Source organism: Poecilia formosa, unplaced genomic scaffold (assembly GCF_000485575.1).
Source record: "Poecilia formosa unplaced genomic scaffold, Poecilia_formosa-5.1.2 Scaffold686, whole genome shotgun sequence".
Classification (NCBI taxonomy): domain Eukaryota; kingdom Metazoa; phylum Chordata; class Actinopteri; order Cyprinodontiformes; family Poeciliidae; genus Poecilia; species Poecilia formosa.
The window spans coordinates 139,395-162,847 of record NW_006800625.1 but is presented as its reverse complement, the minus strand read 5'-3'; the positions used below and the strand labels follow the sequence as shown (position 1 = coordinate 162,847).

At 47.9% G+C, this 23,453-nt stretch overlaps 4 protein-coding genes across 8 annotated transcripts in view; 1 reads left to right on the top strand and 3 right to left on the bottom strand.

The window, feature by feature from the left end:
- Positions 1–2,780, bottom strand: part of apmap (adipocyte plasma membrane associated protein) — a 22,875-nt gene extending 20,095 nt beyond the window's left edge. Inside the window, exon 1 of the mRNA XM_007542401.2 lies at positions 2,108–2,780. Coding sequence (XP_007542463.1) covers positions 2,108–2,199 — 92 coding nt within the window. The 5' untranslated portion in view covers positions 2,200–2,780. The remainder of the gene's footprint in view (positions 1–2,107) is intronic.
- A 178-nt stretch (positions 2,781–2,958) lies between these two features.
- Positions 2,959–7,171, bottom strand: dnph1 (2'-deoxynucleoside 5'-phosphate N-hydrolase 1). The gene is made up of 4 exons (XM_007542402.2): positions 6,763–7,171; positions 3,821–3,892; positions 3,639–3,752; positions 2,959–3,572 (listed from the first exon to the last, which is right to left on the bottom strand). Exons 1-4 carry the CDS (start codon positions 6,896–6,898, stop codon positions 3,454–3,456), a joined length of 441 nt encoding a protein of 146 aa, XP_007542464.1. The 5' UTR covers positions 6,899–7,171; the 3' UTR covers positions 2,959–3,453.
- A 916-nt stretch (positions 7,172–8,087) lies between these two features.
- yipf3 (Yip1 domain family, member 3) lies at positions 8,088–16,365 on the bottom strand. 3 transcript variants are annotated; one of them, XM_016666261.1, is made up of 10 exons: positions 16,285–16,365; positions 13,280–13,585; positions 11,779–12,057; positions 11,592–11,698; positions 11,473–11,518; positions 11,304–11,396; positions 11,098–11,229; positions 10,915–11,028; positions 10,709–10,832; positions 8,088–8,489 (listed from the first exon to the last, which is right to left on the bottom strand). In XM_016666261.1, exons 2-10 carry the CDS (start codon positions 13,337–13,339, stop codon positions 8,377–8,379), a joined length of 1,068 nt encoding a protein of 355 aa, XP_016521747.1. In that variant the 5' UTR covers positions 13,340–13,585; positions 16,285–16,365; the 3' UTR covers positions 8,088–8,376. The 3 variants fall into 3 exon arrangements, with proteins under 3 accessions (XP_016521747.1, XP_016521746.1, XP_016521748.1); XM_016666260.1 differs by having other exon boundaries at positions 13,280–13,588; positions 16,285–16,363; XM_016666262.1 differs by having other exon boundaries at positions 11,779–11,982; positions 13,280–13,588; positions 16,285–16,363.
- On the top strand, positions 15,229–23,041 carry ncoa4 (nuclear receptor coactivator 4). 3 transcript variants are annotated; one of them, XM_016666258.1, is made up of 11 exons: positions 15,229–15,624; positions 19,509–19,632; positions 20,337–20,477; positions 20,550–20,638; positions 20,734–20,842; positions 20,913–20,993; positions 21,064–21,189; positions 21,342–22,010; positions 22,081–22,299; positions 22,398–22,484; positions 22,556–23,041. In XM_016666258.1, the coding sequence occupies exons 1-11, from the start codon at positions 15,473–15,475 to the stop codon at positions 22,565–22,567; spliced, it is 1,809 nt and encodes a 602-aa protein (XP_016521744.1). In that variant the 5' UTR covers positions 15,229–15,472; the 3' UTR covers positions 22,568–23,041. The 3 variants fall into 3 exon arrangements, with proteins under 3 accessions (XP_016521744.1, XP_007542458.1, XP_007542461.1); XM_007542396.2 differs by having other exon boundaries at positions 15,233–15,624; positions 22,398–22,490; positions 22,562–23,041; XM_007542399.2 differs by lacking the exon at positions 15,229–15,624 and adding an exon at positions 16,398–16,477 and having other exon boundaries at positions 22,398–22,490; positions 22,562–23,041.
- The last annotated feature ends 412 nt before the right edge of the window (positions 23,042–23,453 follow it).

The window sequence follows — 23,453 nt, the reverse complement described above, 5'->3', positions numbered from 1 at the left end:
AAACCACTGCGCATGTCCTGGAGCGCCGCGTGCGAGTGAAAGGTGGGGAGGGTGGGGGGAGTGAGAGAAACACGTGGTTGCTTGGATTTTAATTGGTGCGTTTTGCATCCACTGAAAACAAAGATGTTAACAAATAAAGTGGACAGAATGCTGTACGTTTAGTGATATTTTCACAGTTGCGGTCTTGACTGGTCTTGAAATAAAATGCCGAGTCCTCAGCGCCCGAGACCGAGACAAGACCGAGACCATCAAAAAATGGTCTTAAGACCGGTCTTAAGACCAAGACCAACTTCGAGTACCACAACACTGGTCCTAGGACTGAACCTTGGGGTACCCCACATGTGACCTCTGACCTGTTTGATAAGAAGTTTCCGATTGAAACAAAGTAATCTCTGTTCTTTATGTCAGATTCAAACCAGCTGAGCACTGGACCGGAGAGTCCGACCCAACTCTCCAGTCGATTCAGTGACATGGTCAGCACTGAGGTCCAACAGAACCAGAACCAGTTCTGTGGTTCTTCCATGGTCTGTATTTATATGGATGTCATTGAACACTTTGACTAGGCCAGTCTCCATGCTGTGGTAACCATAGAAACCAGACTGGAAGCAGTCAAAGTGACTGGTTATCGTTAGAAAGTTATTTAACTGTTGAAGCTTTTTCAGTAACTTTGCTGATGAATCAGAGGTCAGAGGTCAGAGGTCGGCCTGTAGTTCAGCAGTAGTGATTTTATCAGTGGTTTGAGAACTGCTGTTTCCAAAGGAAAACACCTGAAGAGAGCGATGAGTTACTATTTGGATCAGATCTTTTTTTTTCAAGTTTATTTGATAGGGACAGACATGGACAAACTGAATAAAACATCTTCCCATGTTTGCATCATGGTGCGATAGCAACAGCTAATTCGCAGCAAAAGTAACTCTAAAAATTGAAATGATAATCAGTTAAAATAGCACAACATAATATATACAAGCAGCGAAATGTAAAACATCAAAAATGGGTACAGGTCTGTTTTTGACATAACCAGAGTTTTGTTTGATTTTTGAACGTTCTGAAACTGGTTAATGACAGGCAGGACTTCCTTAAAGAAATGTGAGGGTCAGAACTGGAGCTTCACTGACTTATCATTTCTTCTAGGGTTTTATAATTAAGTAGTTGGAATTGGGTCATTATTCCTATACTTGTTGTGTTTGGTATTGGTACTGGCTTTAGAGTGGATGTTCAGATTAAACTTCTGATTTTCTGAAATTTCTCTGAAAATAAGCTGGTAAAATGGTTGCAGGCTGAAGTTCAGGCGCCTCACTGATGTTACTGATGGGAAAACATGTTACGGTTTAACATGTTACAGTTTTATAACATGTTACAGTTTAATATGTTACGGTTTAACATGTTACAGTTTAGCATGTTACTGTATGCTAGCTGGAGGTTAGCTTGTTGCTGCTGATAATGTGGCAAAAACATTTTTACACAAAGTTATAAATTATGTGAATCTTCTGTTGAAATTATTTGGAAACTCAGAATCATCCCGGTTCCGGTCCACATTCTCAGGGGAGAAAGACTCAGCTGGTATAATTACACCTGAGAAAAATGAATTCAGAAAGTCATGAACTTGTTTCATCTTTAGTCCAGAGTTGGTAGCTGGACCCGAACCAGAACCAGGACCAGGAGGATCACTCTCACCTGGCTCTGGTTCCTCCTGGTTCTGGTACCAAGATATTTTGATTAACCGGGTCGGTTTTTATCTTCTAGGTTCTGGAGCTGCAACCAGAATTTCTACTGATCTGACGGAGGACGTTCCAGAACGAAAACCTGGAGAACGGGTGTAGAACCGGACCAGACTGCTCTGATCCAACAGGTCAAACATGAAGCTATCAGGTCCATCAGAACCTTCTGGGTGGTTCTCAATCGCTCTAGACCCCATCCAGATAATCCGGGTTTAAACCGGATATGAGGCAGTTCCGGTCTGCTTCCCTCTGATTGGCTCCTTCTCTTGGAACCAGAATCAAACCCGGAACCGCAGAGCCCTGTGACCTGATCCAGGACTTCTCGAACCCCCAGCAGAACCAGTACCGTTGAAGACGGACCGCATGTCCAGGTGAGGTTCGGGTCTCACCTGGCTCCTTTGTGTCTCCGCTCCGGAAGTTCCTCTGTGATCACGTGAGCTCGGTGCAGCCGCCGGAAGCGGACTCCAGCAGACTCGTTCATGTTCGGCTCGGCTCGGTTCGGTTTCAGTTAGAGCAGATCTGGACTAACGGTTCAGCAGGATGTTGAGCTGGGCTCCTTCTTCTGCTGCTGCGGTAAAAGCGGAGGGTCGGATTTACCGCCCCCAGCGGCAAAGGAGGGAACTACAGCTGAAAACACGAATCTTCTCGCGAGGTTTCGGGGCTTTTCTCACTGTAGCAGTCCGTTTTCAGGCCAGCTGACTGTTCAATGATTTATTAAAGCCAACCGTATCATTAGTCAACAGCTAGATCAGAACCAACAACAATTAGTGACCCGTTTTCAGGCTCCGTTGAGCCGTTACATTATCACAGATATTCATAAACAATCACAGATTGACCCCGAAACAAACTAAACTCAGCTGCTTCTTGTCCCTTTATACTGCCGTTAACCTTCCATGGTAGAGCGGCGGTTCAGTTACCATAGCTACGGTCACACGAAACCTGCCAAAATAAAAGCATATCACCTCCACGGTTGTTGAAATAAGTAACCTTACTCTATAAATTATATTTAATCCACGGTAAAAACATGAATCAGATGGAGGCTCATTTCTCAGACAGCTGTTATTGATCGGAGATGCTCCAATAAAATTCAAAGATCAGTTTAACAAAGGAAGCTCTTCCCTCCAGCAGGTTTGTCATCGACTAGTCTGTTGGCTCCTCTTCACTGGAGCAACTGGAGAAAAAGAACTAAAGTGAATCAGATTCTCTTCATTTACCCTGAGAAAACATTTCATTTTGACTATTCATCTTGAAACTATTCCTAATTTATTTTTAATGTGAATACAGTCAGATATTCTGCAAAGAACCAGGAAAAGAATCTCCTTTGATGAAAGATAATTTTTAATCAAGTTTTGGACAAAGAGACATTTAATAAAACTGCTGCTGCTCCTCAGTTATGAAGCCAAATGGAAACTACAAGCTGAAACATTGGATACTAAAATATCAAAAATCCCCAATAAGGAAGAAAGATATTTACACAAAAATATTCTGGACAAGTTCAGGATTCATGACCATTCTACTAGACAAACTCTACGTCTTCCCTGTCACCTCTGACCCTTTGTGCTGCTGCTGATGAAGATAATGAAGATGATGATGGGTCATCAGGCGCTTTCTGTTTCTTATAATTTTCAATAAAACAGCAGCAGTGGCTTTTATTACTTTTCCAGAAAAATTCAAATAAACCCCGCCCTGTCCCGGTGGGCGTAACCATGGTGACCACTAGCTGCGCTCTGATTGGTCAGACCGACTGCAGGCTGCTGAAGAACCGGTCCAGAACCGCCTCCAGCTGTTCCTCACTGTAGTCCACGACCAGGAGGCGCCGCCCGTCCGCCGCCCCTCGTATCATGGCCGACAGCGCTGCGGAGGCAGGAAGTTAACACCCTGACGACCAATCACGTCAACCTGAACAGGAAGTGACCTCACCGCGTCCTGACGACGGCCGGAACAAACACAGCACCTTCTTCTCCTTCATGTCAGCGGCCCGGCCCAACTCGTAGCCGACGCCCAGGGACGGCTGCGTCACCTCGGCAACCACCACTGAGACACACAGGGGTCAAAGGTCAGCGGCCCGCCCCTCTGGGACCGACGCTACGATCCGGTCTTACCGTCAGACTGCTGCAGCCAGGCCAGGTCTCGGTCATGGATGGCTCTGTCGCCCCCTGCTGGGCCCTCCTCTCCTGACCAATCAGAGCACAGCTGGTCAGTGACATCACATGACCAATGACCAATCGGCACCATTCATCGATGCTGAACATGTTCATTCATGATTGGGACAAAATTGAACCAGTTCATTCATGAACTAATGAACCTTGTGGCCATGTTGGCCCCAAAAGTCCCCAGCAGCTTTAGCTTTAAAGAGAAGATTTGAAAATAAAAGCAGATTTGTATACGTGTCCCCACCATGTCCAACGGGACGTGTCCCCACCAATATTTCCACCTTTTTTCCTTTATGCTCCTGCATCTATTAGCAGACAGTAACTCGGCAGCAGCTGCTCGTTGTGTTCAGAGCATTATCAGCTTCTTAACATTATTTTGCAAAAACGTAAATATAGTCCTCTCAGTGATCTATGGTGGACTGGACGTCACGTGACCTGCTGTGCGCGGCAGTGCGCCGCTGCTTTGCGCCACGTGCCAGAGGTGGGACCAAGTCACTGTTTTGCAAGTCTCAAGTCTTTGTCCTCAAGTCCAAGTCAAGTCTTGATTTTAATGACTCGAGTCCAAGTCATGTGACTCGAGTCCCCAGCTCTGCCACGTGCGCTGGTGCTTTGCATTGAGTCTGGAATATCGGTGGTCTGGAAAATGACACAATCAAGCACAGAATCTGAAAAGGGGAGGTAATGTTTTGCTATTAATGGTCAACGCTATGACAGCAAGATAAGAATCTAAGGGAATCACATTTCACAGGTCAGTAAAAAGTTTTAATTTAAAAATCTAAAGTGTCGAGTAGGTTAGTAGCCTAATGCTGTATCTTGACTTGGACAGCCATAATATGAATAATATGTGTTTCGGTTCAGTTGAGTCAAAAATAAGGCGAGCCAAACATCTACTTTCTGACAGGTCATCAGTAAAGCAGCTGGTTAAAGTAGCTAACCAGCCACCGCTGGTATCATGACCAAACTGACAGAAACCAAACTGTTTATAGGTTTACATCCAGAGAGATGTAGATATTTTACACATCCAAACGTCGGCACTTTAATTCAAGCCAATATGGATAGAAACTGGATAAGAGAAGTGGGACCTCCAACCGTTACAGGTTCCTGCTCGTCCTGCACCGGAACAGTTTGGTTCAGTGGAATCAAACGATGCCCAGTAATGGCGCCGCAGGTTCGCGAGCTGTAGCGGCTAATGGCCGCCGTCCGGTCCAGGAGCATCGATGGTCTCTCTGCTCCTCTCTTGTATGAAGAGCTCCAGTTTCTGAGCGCTCGGTAAAATCAGGTAGTAAAAGGCAACTACATTATTGTGATATCACAGAAAATGTTGGTGGATTTTTAATTATTTTCAACTGTAAGCAAGCATTGAGCAAATCTACAGACTCATTCCATAAATTAGAATATGTTAGTAATTCCATCACCAAGTCAAAGACATTATAGATTAACTAGAACATTTCTGAAGAAGTTCAAAGTGTGGCCGTGGGTTGGAACCCAGCGTTCTGATGCTGAGATTTAGCATCAATGCTCGGCTTAGCTAAAATAATATTAATAGCATGTGGGAAATCTCAAGCATGCTGACTAAGTTGGACTTACTCCATTCAGTAGGTTTAAACTAGTGTATAAGCTAAAAAGAGCCAAAATACTAATGTTGTTAGCCTAAATGCTGTCAGTAGCATGTGGGGTATCACTAGCATGATGTCTTTCATTGGCTTTCTCCATTCAGTATATTAAACATACATGGCTAATACATAAACACAGCTAAAATGCTTATTTTGGGGAGAAGGGTAATGCTAGCTAGTGCATTGCTTTGCTCCACAAGGCAGTGCACTAGCGGGGGAAGTGCACTGCTAATGTTTCTGCTAACATGTAGAACAATAGGTGCTTCCATGCATTGGTATGGCAGGCCCCAATTAGACAGCTGATGTTTTTACAACTCTTAGTATGTTTAATAGCTGCTAAAAGGTTTAATTTTCTAAAGGTGCTATTAATCTGATGAGCCATATCAGGACGTATATCCTAATTCATTGAGTCAGGCTGTATGGCATTCACATTTCAGTTTTGGCTGCATCTATAGCACAAAAAGACCTTCCAGTCACATAACTCTGGTGCGGTAGAGTCCTCCTTTTCCTCACCAACTGGCAGCACAAAGTTACACCCTTGTACTAGACCAGGGGTGGGCAACTCCTGAGTCAAATAATGAGGTCATTAGCAGGACTGGAGAACCTGACTGCACTGAGGAGGAGATTCAGCTGTTGGATCCAGGTGTGTTGGACCAGGGACACAGGGAGAGAGTTGTAGGACCCCGGCCCTCGAGGACCAGGATTACCCACCCCTTAGAGGTTTAGAAGGAGAGAACACACTTTCAATTCATATCTTAAAATTAGGAAGGCACCTTTTAATAAAAGAAGCCGAATTGCTTCGTTTTGCAGCCGCACGAGCAATTCCCAAAGGCACCTTTGCTTTTCTCCTATTTTTGTATTTTGTTCATTTTGTACTTTTCTCACGTAATTGTCTGTTTTATGGTTTGGACTTCTTGATGGTTTTGGTGTGATGCTGATCCGTTTTTTTCTATGCATTTAATTGTCCGAATAAAACTCTAGATATGTCTGAAGTTGAATGGCGACTGGTTGTTCTCTGCGTGGTTTCCACTGTGTACATGCGGAACTCTGGATTCGGGAAACTAGAGGAAAAACAACGACCAAAGAAGTTTAACAATTTTAATCCTCTAGTATTAACAGCCTCTAACAGCCATCATTTGATCCAGGTGCGTTAAACCAGGTAGAGAACTGAAACATGCAGGATGCCGGGCCTCCAGGACCCACTTTGGAGACCACTGATGTAGAGGAACCCGGCAGGTTCTTGTTCGTCAACAACTCAAGTGCGCATGCGCGTCCCACCTGAGTCGCTGAGCTCGGCGCTGGCCACGTGCTCGGTGAGCACGCTCCCGTATCTGTGCAGCTCGTTCACGATCCTCTGGTAGAGCTCCTGGTCCGACCTGCCACCCCGGATGCTGCCGCAGAAATAGATCTTCATCCTGGACCGGGCCTGGTTCCGAACCGCCTTTAGTCTGGACCTGCTGTCCTCGTCTGCTTCTATAGTTCTGTTGGCTGTCTAACCCGAGGTTTCCACTTCCGGCCTCTTCCCGCGCGGAGTCCTTCCCTTTAAGAACGTTAATTTCCGGTTCCTGTGGCTCTCCTCAGTCTGCAGCTATAGATAAAAAAACCACTGTAGAGGCGCAGCAACACCGATCAAGCCCACCTCTCTGCAGCAAACAGAAGGGGGCGGGACGGACCGCTGTCTCTCATACCTTATTTGCCTTATTTGGAAATGGGACCATTGCACTCCGGAAGTGAAGGGGGCGCTATTTCCTATATTATCTGCGGTTTCCCGTTTTTATTTTCTTTTGAAATCTGATATAATCTTCATCTTTAGGAAGGAGTTTCACTCTCAGCATGTATTTGAATTTTCTTATTTACACTTTTTATTTACAGCTCACAGTTAAATTCAGTGTACTTCTAGATCTGCTCCTTAGTCGCATCTTTTCAACTTTTCGAAATAAGAGGAAACGTCTTAAAGCTGAGTAAATCTGGACGTACTGATCAGAACCAGCCAGAAATCCCACAAAAACAGAATCTTGGAGAATTAGTTTTTCAGGAGGTCAAAACTGAATGAATAGCTTCTGCATTCCCAAGGCACTAAAACATCAAATAAGATGGTCTAATCAGTCCAGCATATGGACACAAATCATTTTAATAGACAGGATTTTATAGACCTTCCTGCTGCTAAGCATCAGGTTGACTGAAGTGATCTAGCAACCCCCTGCAGGGTTTATGCAGCTTTGTTTGGCCTTCAGCTCACTGACCCTTAACTCTGGGAACCGATTTGGATCTGCTGCTGGTCCTGATCTAGGGGAGTGGCCTGCTGCAGCGCCACCTGGTGGCTGATTCACTGGGTTTTGCTGAATGAGAAACGACTGAAAGTGGCAGGGCAGCACCTCTGGGATATGCTGAGGGCGCTGGATCGTAGCAGACAGCGTTACAACTCCCTGCAGTTGGACTCCTCTACTGCTCGGTCTGACCCGTTGGGTCTGCTGGGTTCTGGAGGGGAACCCAGCCTCGGACCATCGAGTTCCTCTGATTCTCTGCCCCATTAAAACCAGTTTGTTTGTTATGGTAGGCTGCACCGCCTGCTGGCAGAAATACAGAACTGGACCTGTTGCCAGTTCAGAACCAGTAGATGGGAATCAGATCTTTATTAACATGTTGAACACACCGACATGTTTCATTTTCCTGTGAAGGTCAGAGACTCAAACAACATCTGACCATCTGTAATAAACAACAACAATAAAGATGCTGAAGACAATGGAGAGCAGAAGGAGAGAGAAACCCAGAGGAAGCAGAAAACCAGAACCAGAGACAAAGTTCTACTGAACGGGACTGGGTCCAGAAGGTCTGGGCAGAGCGGCCCTCACCGGTCCCTCCCTGGGCTCAGTCGGGGCCCTCACCGGTCCCTCACTGGGCCCTCCCCAGGCTCCTGGCGGTGGCGTTCAGGGTCACCTCGTGAACGTCTCGGGCCACCCGCTCCATGGCAGCCGGGTCAGGTCCTTCCAGAGAGTCCAGCAAACCTGGAACAGAACCAAGCAGAATATGAGTCGGTTCTGACCCAAATGGGACATGGAGGTGCAGAACCGGGCTGCAATACGTTGACTGAAACCAACACATGGTATAAGCATCAGGAGTTTTTCTATGGTGAACCGGTCCTAGGGCTGAAACGATTCCTCGAACGATTCGACTACCTCGGTTATTAAAATTCCTGGAGGAAGCCTCGTTAATTTATGTTTTATTGTTTAGCGCGCCGTGTTCCGGCCGTTGCGCGGAGCTCTGACTTCCGCCTGAGTTGTTGACGGAAGCTAAGTGCTAGCAGCACAATGTCCAGATTCAAGTTCGGCCCGCAGGGATTTTATTGATTCATGATAATGTTCGGGGTTTTGTCGTTTTTCGGGGGACCAATAAAACATCCTTAAAATGACGGGAGCAACGCCTGGAGTACTTCTCCTCCCAGAGCTGCTGGTTCAGGGCGAACGGCGGGATTATTTATACAGATGAGCGGATAGACTGAAAGATGCGTAGCTTTACTGAAAATACAGGAAAATAAATTTCATATCGTTCTGGTCGCAACCAATGGGTGGCAAAGAGCATCGTGATGTCACAGACCTGGTAGATGAGTTTCTGTGTGTGACAAACAAAGATGTCAGATCCCGTCGCCAACATGAACACAAACGATATAAATGTCTGGCAAGGTGAGAGGTCATCTATTAAACTGACTGAAGATGAAAAAACCAAAAGCTGGAGAATAGACACTTTTTAATAGCCTGTCTATTTGTGAGGAGGTTATCTGTGAGCCTGCCTCTTTATTATTACATTGAATATAATTTCAGATTTTATAACTTTTCTTCAGGTTAGCTTAGAAAATGAGCTGTTATTGTTACAAGTTAATTTTTTAAACTACAGAAAAGTTATTGTTAGCTCAAATGGGAAAAACTGGACAGATATTGATATGTGATAGTAAAACTGCTGTTATGTTAGATTTACCAATGTTTAACTTTATCTTGTTTTTTTATCGAATTACCCGATTAATCGTAAGAATAATCAATAGATTACCCAATTACTAAAATATTAGTTTACAGCAGCCCTGACTGGTTCCATCAACCATCCAGTATTAATTGTTTTCATAATAAGTTTTCGCAGCCTAATGGAACCTGTAAATAAGTGCTAATTGGAAAATTCTCCTTGTTCATTGGTCCAACAGTGACTCCTAGTGGTTAATTTAGGCTTTTATTTTAAAGAACGGTAGATTTCTTCTTTGTTTGTTCTGTGGTTACCTAGCAACACCCTACAAGATGAGACAACGTTAGATTATAAAGAAACCCGGAGAAAATCTTTAAAATAGCGCCCTCGGAAAGCAGAATGAGGTATAAATATACGTAATTGTGATTTGTAATAAGAATGTTATAGGTTTATTTAAGAACCATTAGAATATCGTGGTTTACAAACAAATCTGTATATTGATGAGTTAAAGGACATAACGTATTCTTTTTGTGTATAACTGAATATTGATATGTTGGTTTTATACAAGAGCTGAGTATGTCCAACGGTTCTGTATCCTTTTGTTTTATACTACAGTTTTCAGGTGTCAATGGAAAGAAAGGTTGAGATTAAACTGCACCGGTTTGAAACTGCCTGCGTCTGGCTGTTCAATCCGAGAGGCTGCGACAGAACCGCTTCGTTCCACCGGGAGTCTTCTGGAGCGATCGTCTCATCAAACCCAGGAATCCGATTCATTAAAGCCAAACAGGCAGTGAAGTGGTTAACCGATTCAGCTGCGGCCAGCTCATGTGGGAGATCGTCTCTGTGTTTAAATCACATTTTAAAGATTTCCTACTTTCATCTCCTGAATGTTTCCACAGTTAGAAGCAGCCAGGCTGATGGTTTAGTCAAATCACAATGCATCAGACCGTCTCCTCTGCTGCCATCAGCGCTTTGCTCACATCATTTCTAAACCAGAATACAAATTTATCTCCAGATGTTAAACTCAGCAGCAGTGAGGGGCAGCTGGTCCTGACCCGGTTCTGGTCCTGACCCGGTTCTGGTCCTGACCCGGTTCTGGTCTTGACCCGGTTCTGGTCTTGACCCTGTCCTGGTCCTGACCCGGTTCTGGACCTGACCCTGACCTGGTCCTGACCCGGTTCTGGTCCTGACCCTGACCCGACCCTGACCCGGTTCTGGTCCTGACCCTGACCCGGTCCTGACCCGGTCCTGGTCCCGACCCTGACCCGGTCCTGACCTTCCAGGATGCGGTGGTAGCTGAAGTGCAGGTACAGCAGGAAGCTCATGTGCAGCAGCGCCAGGGAACCGCAGAGCAGCAGCCGTGGCGTCTGACCCACCGTCCGGGAGAGCAGCACCGCCACCTGCAGGACACACAGGGAATGAGGAGCAGGGGCTGATGGGAAACGGGGCAGAGGCAGGGGCTGATGGGAAACGCAGTCCTACCATGCGCAGCGTGGACAGTCCTCCCAGCAGCAGCCACAGGCCGTAGAACAGGAAGTGGAAGTGGATATTGTAGGTGACCAGGAGGACCACGCAGTGCCCGAACAGGCCGTAACCCTGGCGACAGGAGACAGGAAGTGATGTCAGGGTGTCATGGTGAGTTGTGGAGGGGGCGGTGGTACCCACCAGCAGGGAGAGCATCTGCAGCAAGGTGATCTGAGCGTTGACCAGGTAGGCCAAGAAGAAGACAAAGCAGGAAACGCCAAGCCAGTAGCCGAAACACGTCCCGATGGCCGTCCCCATCAGGGTGCCCTCCACCTGGAGACAGAGGGAGGAACAGGTGAGGACAGGTGAGGGCAGGCAGGCAGGGGGCGGACTGAGCGCGTCCTTACAATGACGGTCCCAGAAGTCTTCATGCCGTGCAGCAAGATGGCCACCAGGGTGAAGACCAGCATCAGCGGGCCGTACAGCTCCCCCGCCACCTTCTGCAGAGGAAGCACAGTGGCTCACCTGGAGCTCACCTGGAGAGGGCAGGGCTTATTGCAGAAGAGTGGGGTTTACCTGGGGGAAGGTGATCATGCGAACAGGTATCATGGACTCCAGCAGCCTGGCGGGGGGAAAGGCTAGCTTAGTGTGGGAACAGGAAGCAGCTGACAGGACACAGGAAGTGGAGGTCTCACCTGCAGCGCACCTGGGCGGGCTCCACGTCAAAGTATGGCCTGAGGATGTCAATGTTAGCGTAGAGGTTGAAGGCTCTGGACGCCTGCCGCTTCCCCGCCTGCCACACCTGGAGGGAACAGAGAGAGGGGGCGGGGCTTACAGCATCCTGCAGTCACCATAGCAACATTTCAGCTCCCACGCACTCACCTCGTCCGCCACCTGCCGACCCAGCTGACCTTTTAGCCCCTTCACACCAAGGAAGTCATCAGCGCCGTCGGCATCGGCGGCCGCCGCCTCCTCGGCCACTTCCTGTTCCTCCCTCATCCTCTGGTGCAGCTCGCCCACGTCCTCGAAGCTGGAGCCCGACGTGTCGTCCATGTTCTCCATGTCGATGACCGCCGCACCGACACCCTGAGGACGCATCACAGCGGGTTCTGATACCGGACCGGCTCTGGTCCGTTTGAGTTCCAGGACCTCCAGCTGTTCCTGGCACCGGGTCAATATTATCAGCTGTGTAACCAGAACCAGCCCTGGTTCTGACCCAGCAACTGTTCAGCGTTTCACTGGCTGTTCTGGTTCTGGATGTATTCATTCAGGTGAGCCGTTGGACTGAACATGGCGGAGGAACCCGGAAATAAATGTCCGTCCATCTCGGTCAGAGCAGGTGGAGACCAAACGCATGGTGGCGCTAGAGAGCTGGCAGGTGTTACTGTGAACCCGTCACTAACACAAACAGGAAGCTGACGCTAACATAAAGCTAAAGCTAACATAATGCTAACATGAACACAAAGCTATTAGAGTCTGGGCAAAGAGAGAGTCCATCCATTAAACTAGTGTCTGAGTTTATTATTAAATTTGATAGTTTCAGATTTTTGTAGAATTGTTGTCCAGGTTAACTTGAACAGTGAGACATTATTATTACAGATTCATTTTCTAAACTACAGAAAAGTTACTGAAAAAACGCATGAAAAATCTGCAGATGCTGTTATTCAATATTAATACTGGTGTTATGGCAGAATTTACCAATATTTTTATTTTATCAAATGTTTTATTCGATTACTCGATTAATTGTCTGAATAATCGATTACTAAAGTAATATTTACAACAATCCTAACCAGAAAATTAACCGGGTCTTTCAGAACCAGAAGAGGTCCAGATGTTGGGTCCAGAAACACTTTGATGGTTTCAGACCCGGTTCCCTCCAGCTGAACAAACCCGATCAGAACCGTCAAGGTTCCCATCGACCCGATTCTAGTCTTAGTAGATCCGGGTTTATTTTCGGTTTCAGGCTTAAACTGACCAGAACCGAGGAGAGGTCGGGTACATTTCTGTGAAATTCAGGAAGATGGATCTGGATAAAATTCTGGTTCTGTTTCAGTTCAAGGATTTAATGAATCGGTTCTGGAGTTGTTTAAATAAATAAAGAATACCTCCAGAACCTTTGGATGGACTGATGCCGGGTCAGTGTTCGAACCAGTGATCAGAACCTGATGGCAATACCCGATCAGAAGCTCCTGATCCGGTCAGACCCGTTCCTCCAGTTAGCAGGTTAGCAGATCACCGGGTCGGTTGGTTCAGTCAGCGGAGGCTAACAGCTCAGCCAGTCGGGTAATCTGCTGGCCGGACTGCTAGCTACAGTTAGTTAGCCTCCCGGTTAGCTAGCTTCTAGTTACCCCAAGTTAGCTCCGGCGGCACCTGTTTGACCCACCTGGATGAGCTGGTCGTCGAACCCTCCCCATGGCTCCGTGCTCCGGCTCCCGCCAGACATCCTTACGCGGCGGCGGCAGCAGCAGCAGCTCCGGGTTCCGGGGTTCGGACAGTCGCTGGTTCTGGTGTCTGTGGATGTCTGGCGGACTCTAAGCTGGACCGGAACCGATCACATCCACCGATGTTTGTGTTTGTGACGTCACAGAGCCTTCGTGGACAATGGAGATATCGCGAGGTTTCCATTCATGGTGGGAATTCCGGCGCCGTTCTGAGATCCGAATCAAGCGGCTGAGATTCATTTGCTCTACTGCTGTGGAGAGCCATTTCAGGCAAAATTAAATAAACAAATAAATGAGTAAAATAAATGAGTAAGTGGCATCTTTATTCCCATTTACCGTATATTTATTCATTTATACATTTATTTATTCCCAGAGTTATTTGTGCCTGTCCTTTTACATTTCCTTATTTTCCCAATTCTCATTCATCATTTTCTAATTTTCCATTTTCATTTATTCTTTTTCATTTATCCTTTTTCAGTTTTCCTTTTTTTAATTGATCTGTTTTTCATTCACCCACTTCAGATGTTATCAGCCCATGGAATAGCTTCCGAGCAGGCGCAGGAGGGACCGCCTGAAGCTATTTCATGGCTGATAACATCCGAATCATCATGCAGGTTCAGCCCAGTGACGAGTTTTCACGCTCATCACGCTGGTTTTATATTATTTTATTATTATTTCTATTATTATTTTTCTGGTTACACGATGCATCAAACCATACCAAATGCTTTGTCCACTCAGTCAGTTAGAGTTAATGCGTGTGGAGATCTGAAAAACTCGTTTCATAAAGCTTGAACAACCGAAACAGTTTGTGTGACTCTTATTACAAACTCAACAGAGACGAAATGGAAGAGCTACCTTAGTAAATATACTTTAGTATATTTCAAATATACGTACATTTGCGTAAGTAAATTTTAAGTATACTAAGTATTAAGTGTACCACATATAAATAAAGTATACTAAAAGTATGCTTGTACCAATTTTGACATAACTTTAAACACCCTTAAATCTAATTGTACCAAAATACACTTTTAAGAAATATATTAAATACTATAAGTGAACAAAATATGTATTTGCTCAAGTAATGAAACAATGTGCTTTTAAATATATTTTGTGTATATTTTAAAATATATGCTCAAAACAGATTTATTTTTTAATTCACGTGACGCTTACTTGAAAAGTAAACTATTAAATACAGTGAACCCTCGCTATAACGCGGTTCACCTTCCACGGTCTCGCTGCTTCGCTTTTTGTGTGTGTAGTTTTTTCCACAGTGGATTGTGTTCTGCTTCCTGATTGGCTAAACAGTCTCCGCTTCTTCTCTACTTCTGTGCCAATAACGTTACGGTATTTAAATATACGTAATACAGCTCAGCAAATTTGGGCATAGTTTCGCCCAGAAAAAAAAAAAAAACAGCGACAACAACTACCGAGAACTATGACCTTCTCTCGAATCCTGCGCCACAGGCTTCACAAGAAAAAGACACTGAAGAGCGGAGTCAGTCAGAGGCACAGTGAAATAAGCGAGTCACAATTTGTCCTACTGTACTTCGTATTGACGATTAAAATTGTTATTTTACTGTAGTTATTTATTTGTAAGAAAATGTTCTAATTGTGAAAATAAGTTTTGTTCTTTGGTTTCAATGTAAAGTATTTAATTATGCTGTATAATAATTGTAAAAAAATAAAATAAAATAAAGGTAACTACTTAACGGATTTCGCCTATCACGGGTTCTTTTCGGAACGCAACCCCCGCGAAAAACGAGGGTTCACTGTGTACTGAAATTTCAGTATGCTTTAAATTACATCTTAGTGTATACTGGAGGAACAGAAAGTCCAGAGCAGGGGTGTCCTGCATGTTTTAGTTCTCTCCCTGGTTTAGCACACCTGCATCAAATGATGGCTCGTTAGTTGGCCTAAGAAGAACATTGACTTGCTGAGGAGGTTGTTGCTAAAACATGCTCGATGTCGGCCCTCGACCGAGGACCGACTTTGGACACTCCTGGTCCAGAGTGAAGCTTACAGACGATGGTTCTGGTCAGGCTCTGGTTATCCTTTCCTTTCATACCAGCAGGGGGCAGCTTCACTCTGTCTCCCACTAACGAGAATTACCTTCCATTTATCGCGAGATTTGGCTGATGTTTGTCCGTGACGCAGTGACTTTGGGTCAGCTGCCGGGGTTCTGTAGAGACGCTCGGCGTTCACCGGCCGTTTTTTGGGCTGCAGTGACACCGAACCGGTTCGAATCATTTATGACCTCCAAATCCAGACTGCAGAGCAAAGCCACGCGGTGAGTGAAGCTCCAGAGCGGCTATATTTAGCCCGGGAGGGCAGCTGCTAGCCGCGCCACGGAACTGTGGGAGTTTCTGGTGTTTCATAAATGTTTTCTGACTGATTAGAGCTTTTCGGGCGAAACTTGAGCTCAGTGTTTATGTTCCTTGCGCGGCGGAGACACGTGGCCCGGCCTGAACAAGATCTGCTTTGAAAATATGCAGTTTTCCTTTTAACAGGTTGACTAATCAGGTTTTTCCCCTCCGGTTTGTCGCATTTTAATCATATTTAATAAAGTTTTATTGAATATTCGGCGCTGATTGTAGTGTCATCTTGCCGAATGTGAGCTGGTAGATGAGCTTCTCCAGGCTCCTAACAGCTGATCGCTGGAGTTAAAACAGCAGGTTAACATTAACATGAACATAGTATGCCGTCAGAGTGGTTGTTTATGACAGGCTAGCAGGTGTTAGCTTGGTGTGACAGAGGGCAGGAGGCAACATGGCGGTCAGTAGGGGGCATAGAGGGGGAACCAGTGGGTGTTCCGGCTTCTCACTGGCCTGCTTTCACCGCCTTCTTCCAGGGAACTGTCCCGAGCCTACAGCTCACTGGCTGATGATGCCTCCCGCCGCTGCGCATTGGGTGTTCCTCGGCCGCAGTGCCCCCCTGTTGGTTTGCTTACCTGTTTTCTGTTTGGCTGTTCCCAGCTGGTTCCGCCCTCCCTCTCAGTGTTTGTGGCGCCTACGTGCTGTTGTACAGACAGTAATGGCGTTCCTTTGAGCTCTCGGTGTGTGAGAGCGTTTAGCGCAGGATATCGCGATAACAGAAGCGTTCCGTGCGAAGCGGAGCTGTTTTTGTCTTAGAAGGAAAATCAGGTAAGAGTTTAATTCTAGTTGTTTCCAGAACATTTCTGCTCATATTAAAGATCTCCGGTGAAAGCAGAGCGACCCGGTTCCGGTCGGAGGAAGAATTGAGGCCGAACGGGATGGATTTAGAACAGTTTGGCCGAACGGTTGTGCTGCTTCCTTCCGTTTTCAATTCCGAACTTCAGATTGTTACTTTGAAGAACAGTTAAGAACCAGAACCAGGATGAGTTCGAACATGTTAAGTTCGGTCACGTCTGGTAGTTTCTGGTGGATCTAGAGACCAGCTGCTTGTGTTCCAAATGGTTCTGTGTGGTTCTGGAGGCCAGTGAGGGCTGAAGGTGTTTTGGACCCAGAGGAACCAGATGACACCATCAGGTTATCGGCCATCTTGTTGTTTTTATGTTCAGGCTGCTGCTGACCTTTGACCCGCTGCTGACGGGCTGATCTTCTCCAAAGCAAAAGAAGTTCCTGTTCTGTTCTGAAGCTGCCTGGCTTCACTTCCTCAGGTGTGTGTGTGTGTGTGTGTGTGAGCGAGCTGCTGACGTTGGTGTTCTCTCGCTCTGGTATCTGGACGTTTCCTCCAGAACCAGGAGTTTTGCCGATTCAGCTCTGCTTCCTGCTGACACATCTCTGATTCTTGGTTCCAGGTTGAGTTTCCTCAGAGAGTTCAGAGGTCATGTGAGATGGCAGCTGCAGCAGCATTGATTATTGATCAGTGATCGGTTCTGGATCTGTTTTTTCTGATTCCATCAGTCAGCAGAACCTCTGTGACCTCCATCAGTGTCCTGCCTCTAATTGGCTGAAACCAAACCACCTACCCCATTTAAACCCTGTTCTCCATAGCAACAGACCAGCTTTGGGGTCAGAGGTCAGCCAGCTGCAGAGTGTTTATCAGAAACAGCCTCCAGCTGATCCAGGCTGGCTGCTGATAGGCCCCGCCCACTCTGGTACCACAGGGCCCAGCCCAGACGTGGTTCAGTGGGATGACTGGTGTAATCCCCTTTGGGTTGTGGTTCTGACCTGTTGTGATCCACAGCATAATGGAGCCCATGCTCACAAACAGCTGAGTCAGAGGGGGGGCTTTGTTCCAGAACCGGGCCACAACACTGACCTGCTTCCTCCCACAACCACAGCATGACCCGAACCGGCCAGGTTGGGAGAGCAGATCAGAACCGGGCCAGCTCAGAGAGATGTTCTATTCAGGTCCGGTTCTGGTTCTGTTCTAGTCCGGATTGGTCCTCTTGTATGGCCCCAGATGTCTTAATCAACATTACATAATTTCATAACAATAAAACACAGAAAACATAAATGTTATAAAACTTAAACATGAACCTGAAACATCATGGCTGACTGGTAACCATAACAACAGACTGGCCTTCCAATCAGGAACAGTGACTATTATGGTAAATACACCTTTTACTAGTCTGTTCTTTACTCTGCAATGACTTCTTACTGAGCCAGTCCACCAGGGGCAATCACCTGTCAAAACTCATTTTTCCAAGAAAATTAAAGAAAGTGAACTAAGTGAGACAGCTCAGATTGTATAAAAATGTAAATAATTTACCAAAGAGAAACTGAAAATTCCACCAAAGGCTACCGGTGTTCTATCAGATAGCCCTACGCTGTCAGGATAGCATACATGCAGTTAGTACGCATGCCCGCGCATGCGCATTAAGAAGTCCGACGTCAGTGGAGTTGTCAGTTCAGCATACGCAGCAAGTTATGACGAAAATAAGTCATTAAATTGTCTATAATATCACATAATATGATAACTAGATAGATATAGATGCGTTGTCATGGTTTCAAAGTGTATTTAAAGCAGGTCTGGCTGCAGCTGCAGCCAATTACAACACACCGTGTAAAACTCATTAACCGCTAAGTCAGGATGTTATACAGCTGTTCATAACAAAGTGTATGATGATCTACGTCATGATTCTATGTTGATGATTAAATAAAATTATGGTAATGACAGTTATACATGTCTGAGCTAAGGTATGACTATCTGACAAGGTATGCTGATCTGACAGAACAGCGGAATAGGGGCGTTTCGCGGCGCCCCGCATAGACAGACCGGGTATCTGGAGTCCGACTCCCGTCCTCTGTTCGCTGGGCCCAGGCCTCCCTCCCCTCTCTGCCCCCTTCCTGTCGGATTGCTGTCAAATAAAGGCAACTAGTGCCAAAAACATTTTACTAAAAGTTTACCGGAGTAATGTGGGGCAACGCGGCATGATGTCGAGCTTTTTATCCCTCCAGCTGATCAGCGTCGCTCTGCGTGTTGAAGCTTCCAACCTGGCAGCTTTACGCTCTTCTAAAATACGTCTAACGTCTGGAAACAAAGTCCAAGCTTCACTCTGAGGGTCTGATAGAGGCGATCTCTGCCGCCGTCTGCATGTGGGTTCAGAGAGCCGCTGCTGATCGGCGGAGCATCGGGAGGAGGAGCATCGGGAAGCGGCGCTGGGTTCAGCTGTAACCAAACGGGATCCGGTGTTATGATTGGTCTGGTTGGTGATGTTCCACTGTGGTCAGTGGGATCATTTAACTCCTAAATGTGCAGCTATCCAGAGATCAGCAGCATCAGCCGGTGTTTGAAAGAAAGTCAGACCCGACTTTGTGCCACTTTTCTCTGCCGCTCAGGAAGAACGATCCGTTTCTTATTCTTTTAATTCTGCATAATAGACTTACTGAAAGCAGGTTTTTATGATATTTGCCGTGAAAATAGCTGATAAAGCCTCCAAGTTACTGTGAAGCGTTTTGAGCTTACGTCACTATGACGTCACAGCTACTAGTCGACTTTGACTCGACTTTTATCGTGTTGTAGTCGACTTAAAAAATATGAAGATGTTCGACCCCTACCTTTTACTGTAATAAAGGTAGATTTATCCAGCATGTTGCACATAAAGAGATTTTCTGTAAAACCTCCAGACCTGACAGGAACCTGCAGCTCCCTGTTTACATAAAGTTCACCATGTTTAATACTAATGTAACACAGCCAGTCATATTTAACAGAGCTGCGTCATGACTGTCCTCTGCTGCTGTTCAGGATGTCTCCAGCGGGGGCAGCAGTGAGCAGCATGAAGCTGTGCCAGGAGGCCCAGGACCAGCTGGAGGACGCCATCGGGTCGGTTCTGAAGGCCGAGCAGCAGCTGAGGGACAACGCCAGAGAGGTCAGTGTCCACCCGACCTGGTTCTGAACCCAGCAGAACCTTTCAGAACCACTCACTGCTGCAGGGTCCTGATAAAGGGTCTGATCATGACTTTCATCTCAATATCATAAGAAAACTTTGAGCTCCCCCGCCCAGTTCTGGTCCAATCAGCTGCCAGAACCGGAACAGAACCACGCAGCTGGCTGGCGGCTGAAGAAGGGAACACAGTTGTTTCTGGTTCTGGTTCTGGACCGGGTCAGCTTCTGCTTCTGGTTCTGTTCTCCAGCCACACTTAGTCTACTTCATCCTCCTCATCTCCCTCAGTGCTGACTCAGTCTGGTCAGGTTTGTGGTTCGACCAGAACCAGAACCTCCATGATCCTCTGGCTGAGTCAACAGCTAATTGTAGAGAGAGGGCGGGGTTGGGGCGGGGTCAGCCTGACTATAAGCGTCTCCTCGCAGAAGCTCAGCTCCAGCTGTTGGACCCATCTGACCCGTCAGAGGTTCTGCTGGCTGGTTCTGGGTTCTAATTGGAGGAGCCGGGTTCTGTTCTGTTGACCGACCCGGTTCTTTATGCCCTCAGTTCTGTCCTGGCGCCCTGCTGCTGCTGTTTCCACGGTAAAGCCTTTGCTAGCGCCTGGCAGAGCAGTCGTCCCGGTTACAGTGAGGGCAGCCAATCGGCAGCCGGAGCTTCACCTGCGTCTGCTTCACCTGCTCTCCCTCCAGGTGCGGTCGGAGCTGCAGAGCTGCATGAGCCGCCAGCAGGAGGCGCTGCGCTGCAGGGAGGTCTGGCTGCTGGGACAGATAGAGTTGCTGGAGAACCTCAAGACAGAGACGCTGCAGCACCAGCTGCACCAGCTGCACCGGGTAACACACACACACACACACTCACACACTGGACCTGGTTCTGGTTTTGACCCTGTGGTTCTGGTCCTGCAGCTCAGAGGTCAGTTTGAGGTCATTGCCCATCAGCTGCAGAACAACAACAACAACGACCTGAGCAACCAGCTGACCAGCTGCATGGAGAAGTAGGAACACACACAGACAGACGCACACACAGCCGGCTGGTCCTCCTCTGTCCTCTGAACGGAGGTGCGTTTGTTTTCTCCTCCTGGGTGTGCAGGTTGGCCTCTCTGAGCCTGGCCCCTGAGGAAACCCCTGAGATGCGTTTCCATGCCGACTCCCGCTCCCTGAGGCAGGCCATCACCTCGTTCGGCAGCATCGCCGCCCAGGTAACACACCGGTCTGTCATGTGATCTGTGGAGAAGTTCTGGTTCTGATCCGGCTTGTTCTGGCGTGCAGGCGGAGGAAGGCGTGGCCTCCTGCAGCCCCGCCCCTCAGAGAGCCCAGGTACAGAGCTGTTCACTTGGAGCCAGACAGCATGTGAGTTTGGGTAAAAACTGACTGGTTCTGGTCCTGGTTCTGTTCTGACTGGTTCTGGTTCTGTGTGCAGCAGCTGGAGGCGGCGGCTCTGGGCGATTGGCTGCTGGGGAAACGTCCAGCTAGCAGCAGCTCTCTAATTGGTTACCAGGCCAGTAAAAACCCTCAGGATTGGCTGCTGAAGCAGAAGGAGACCAAGGTGAGCAGAACACCATCAGAGCCAGAACCTGTTGGTTCTGGTGGACCACCAATCAGCCGACTCCTGGTCTATAAAAACCTGTAGTTTGGGTTCTGTTTGATCTGTTGGTTCTGGTGGCCAGAGCCTGACCTGATGTGGTTCTTGTTTGGCAGACTTCCTGTCCCGTCATAGCCTCCATGGACTTCCTGGAGGCCTGGGGCCAGCTGATGGACCTGGAGGCGTGGCTCCTGAAGGACCAGAACCAGAACCAGGTGGGCAGGGAGCGAGCCAGCAGCAGCTGCAGCTCCTCCTTCTCCATTGAGAAGATCGATGAGTCAGAGCTGAGCGAGGAGGAGCTGAGCGACTGGCTGGTGACGCCGCCCACTGTTGCCATGGCAATGAGTGACGGCGAGCGCTGGCGGCGCGTGCTGAGGCCCTTCCAGGAGGACTGGGCCTCCAGCGACTGGCTGGCCGGCCGCGGCATCACCGACTGCTCCTCCTGCCGCCAGACCGGCCGCACTATGGAGATCGAGAACCTGGGCCAGCTGCGGTGCCTGAAGACTCCGCCCAGCCCAGCCCCCGGCCCCGCCCCCAACCTGGAGCTGTGGCTGCAGCAGGTGGCGCCACTGAGGCAGACCTGCAGGGCCAACGAGACGTGCTCCTCCTATGGCGACTGCGTCTGCGAGGAGAACTGTGGGAAGGAGGCGCTGAGCCGCTGGCTGCTGCAGCAGGAGGGCCGGGACAAGAACGGCGTACCTGTGGACAAAAACGCCCCGCCCTGCGCCACATCTGCTGTCAAGAACGCCCCGCCCACCGGCTTCCACAGGCAGCAGGAGCAGAAGGTATGAGCCAATCAGGTGACAGCTGCTGCTGTCGGCCAAGGATGGAGGCGCTAACGCTTCTCTGCTGCAGGTTCAGGCCATCCTGGAGGCCTGGCTCCACCCAGGAGCAGCCAAGGAGAACCTGAGGACGAGCCACGCCTCCCAGAACCAGACCTGCTCCCCGTTCCAGCGCCCCCTACAGGCCGACCTGTGGGTGCTGCCAGAATCAGCCTCCAGAGGAGCAGGAGGCGTGGCCAAAGAGGAGGAGGAGGAGGATAAGTGGCTGCTGAAGAAGAGGAGCCAGGTTCAGGTAGGTTAGACTGGCTCAGACTGGTTTAAACTGCTTTAGACTGGTTTGAAACCAGTACCATCCAGCCTGGTTAATTGTACTTCCTGTTTCCTGTCCAGGAGCGCCTGGGTCTTCCTGCCGTCTGTGAGCTTTTCTCCTGCATGAAGATGGGCGGAGACAAAGAAAAATGGCTGCACAGCGCTGCTATTCAGGTGAGTTACCTGCTGCTGATCGGACCGCCTGATTGGCTCGCCTAAAACAGCCTCTTCCTGTTTGCCTCCAGATGTGACCACATGGTAATGAAGAGGATCTTTCTTCTTCTTTCTCTTCTGGAAGTCACTTTATCGCTGATGATCGCGCACAGCGCCATCGATCACATGACCGCCTTCTTCCTGTGACATCACCACCCTGAAGCGCCACCGCCCTCGTCCAATCAGCAGACTGGACCGGAGCTGAAACTTGCCACTTTACTTGATATTGATTAGTGATGTCATCAGTCAGTGTAGCCAATCGCTGAATGTTTGAGCTTGTAGCCAATGGGAGCGTCCGTCTCTACAGGACGGGGGGAGGGGGGTGGGCTTTACTTTTAGGTTTAATTTGAATCTTTTATCGTTTTCTCTGCTGACCTCAACAGCTGCTAGGAGGAACTCAGTTTCCCAGCATGCTCAGTGAGTCACGTCAGCACTGATTGGTGCTTTGTCCTGATTGGGGGCGGGGCTTGATGTCATTTATTTTCTGCAGTAATAAAAAATGCTGACATCACTGTGTGTGTGACATAATTATAAAAGACAACCAGCCAATTAACATCCTGCATGTGAACATGTAGAAACAATCTGATTGGATGAGAGAAAGGCCATAAGGCCTCTGATTAGTTGATTCCACTTACTGGTGCTGTGGGTCAGACGGAACCAACTGGGTTTCCTTCCATATAAAACCAGCCAGCACATCAACTGGACCTTTTTCTGGCTGGTTCTGTTTCAGAGTTCTGGACATGAATTGGACCTGTAATGTATCCATGTGATTCTGCTGCTGTTACCCGGTTCTGGATGACCAGAATGAAACCAGAACTCTTGAAGATCCTCAGGAGCACCAACCATGATGAGCTCTGGAAGTTCTGGAGACTCGGTTCAGGTTCTGGCCCAGCTCCACCCTGCTACTGATAAACTTCCTGTTTA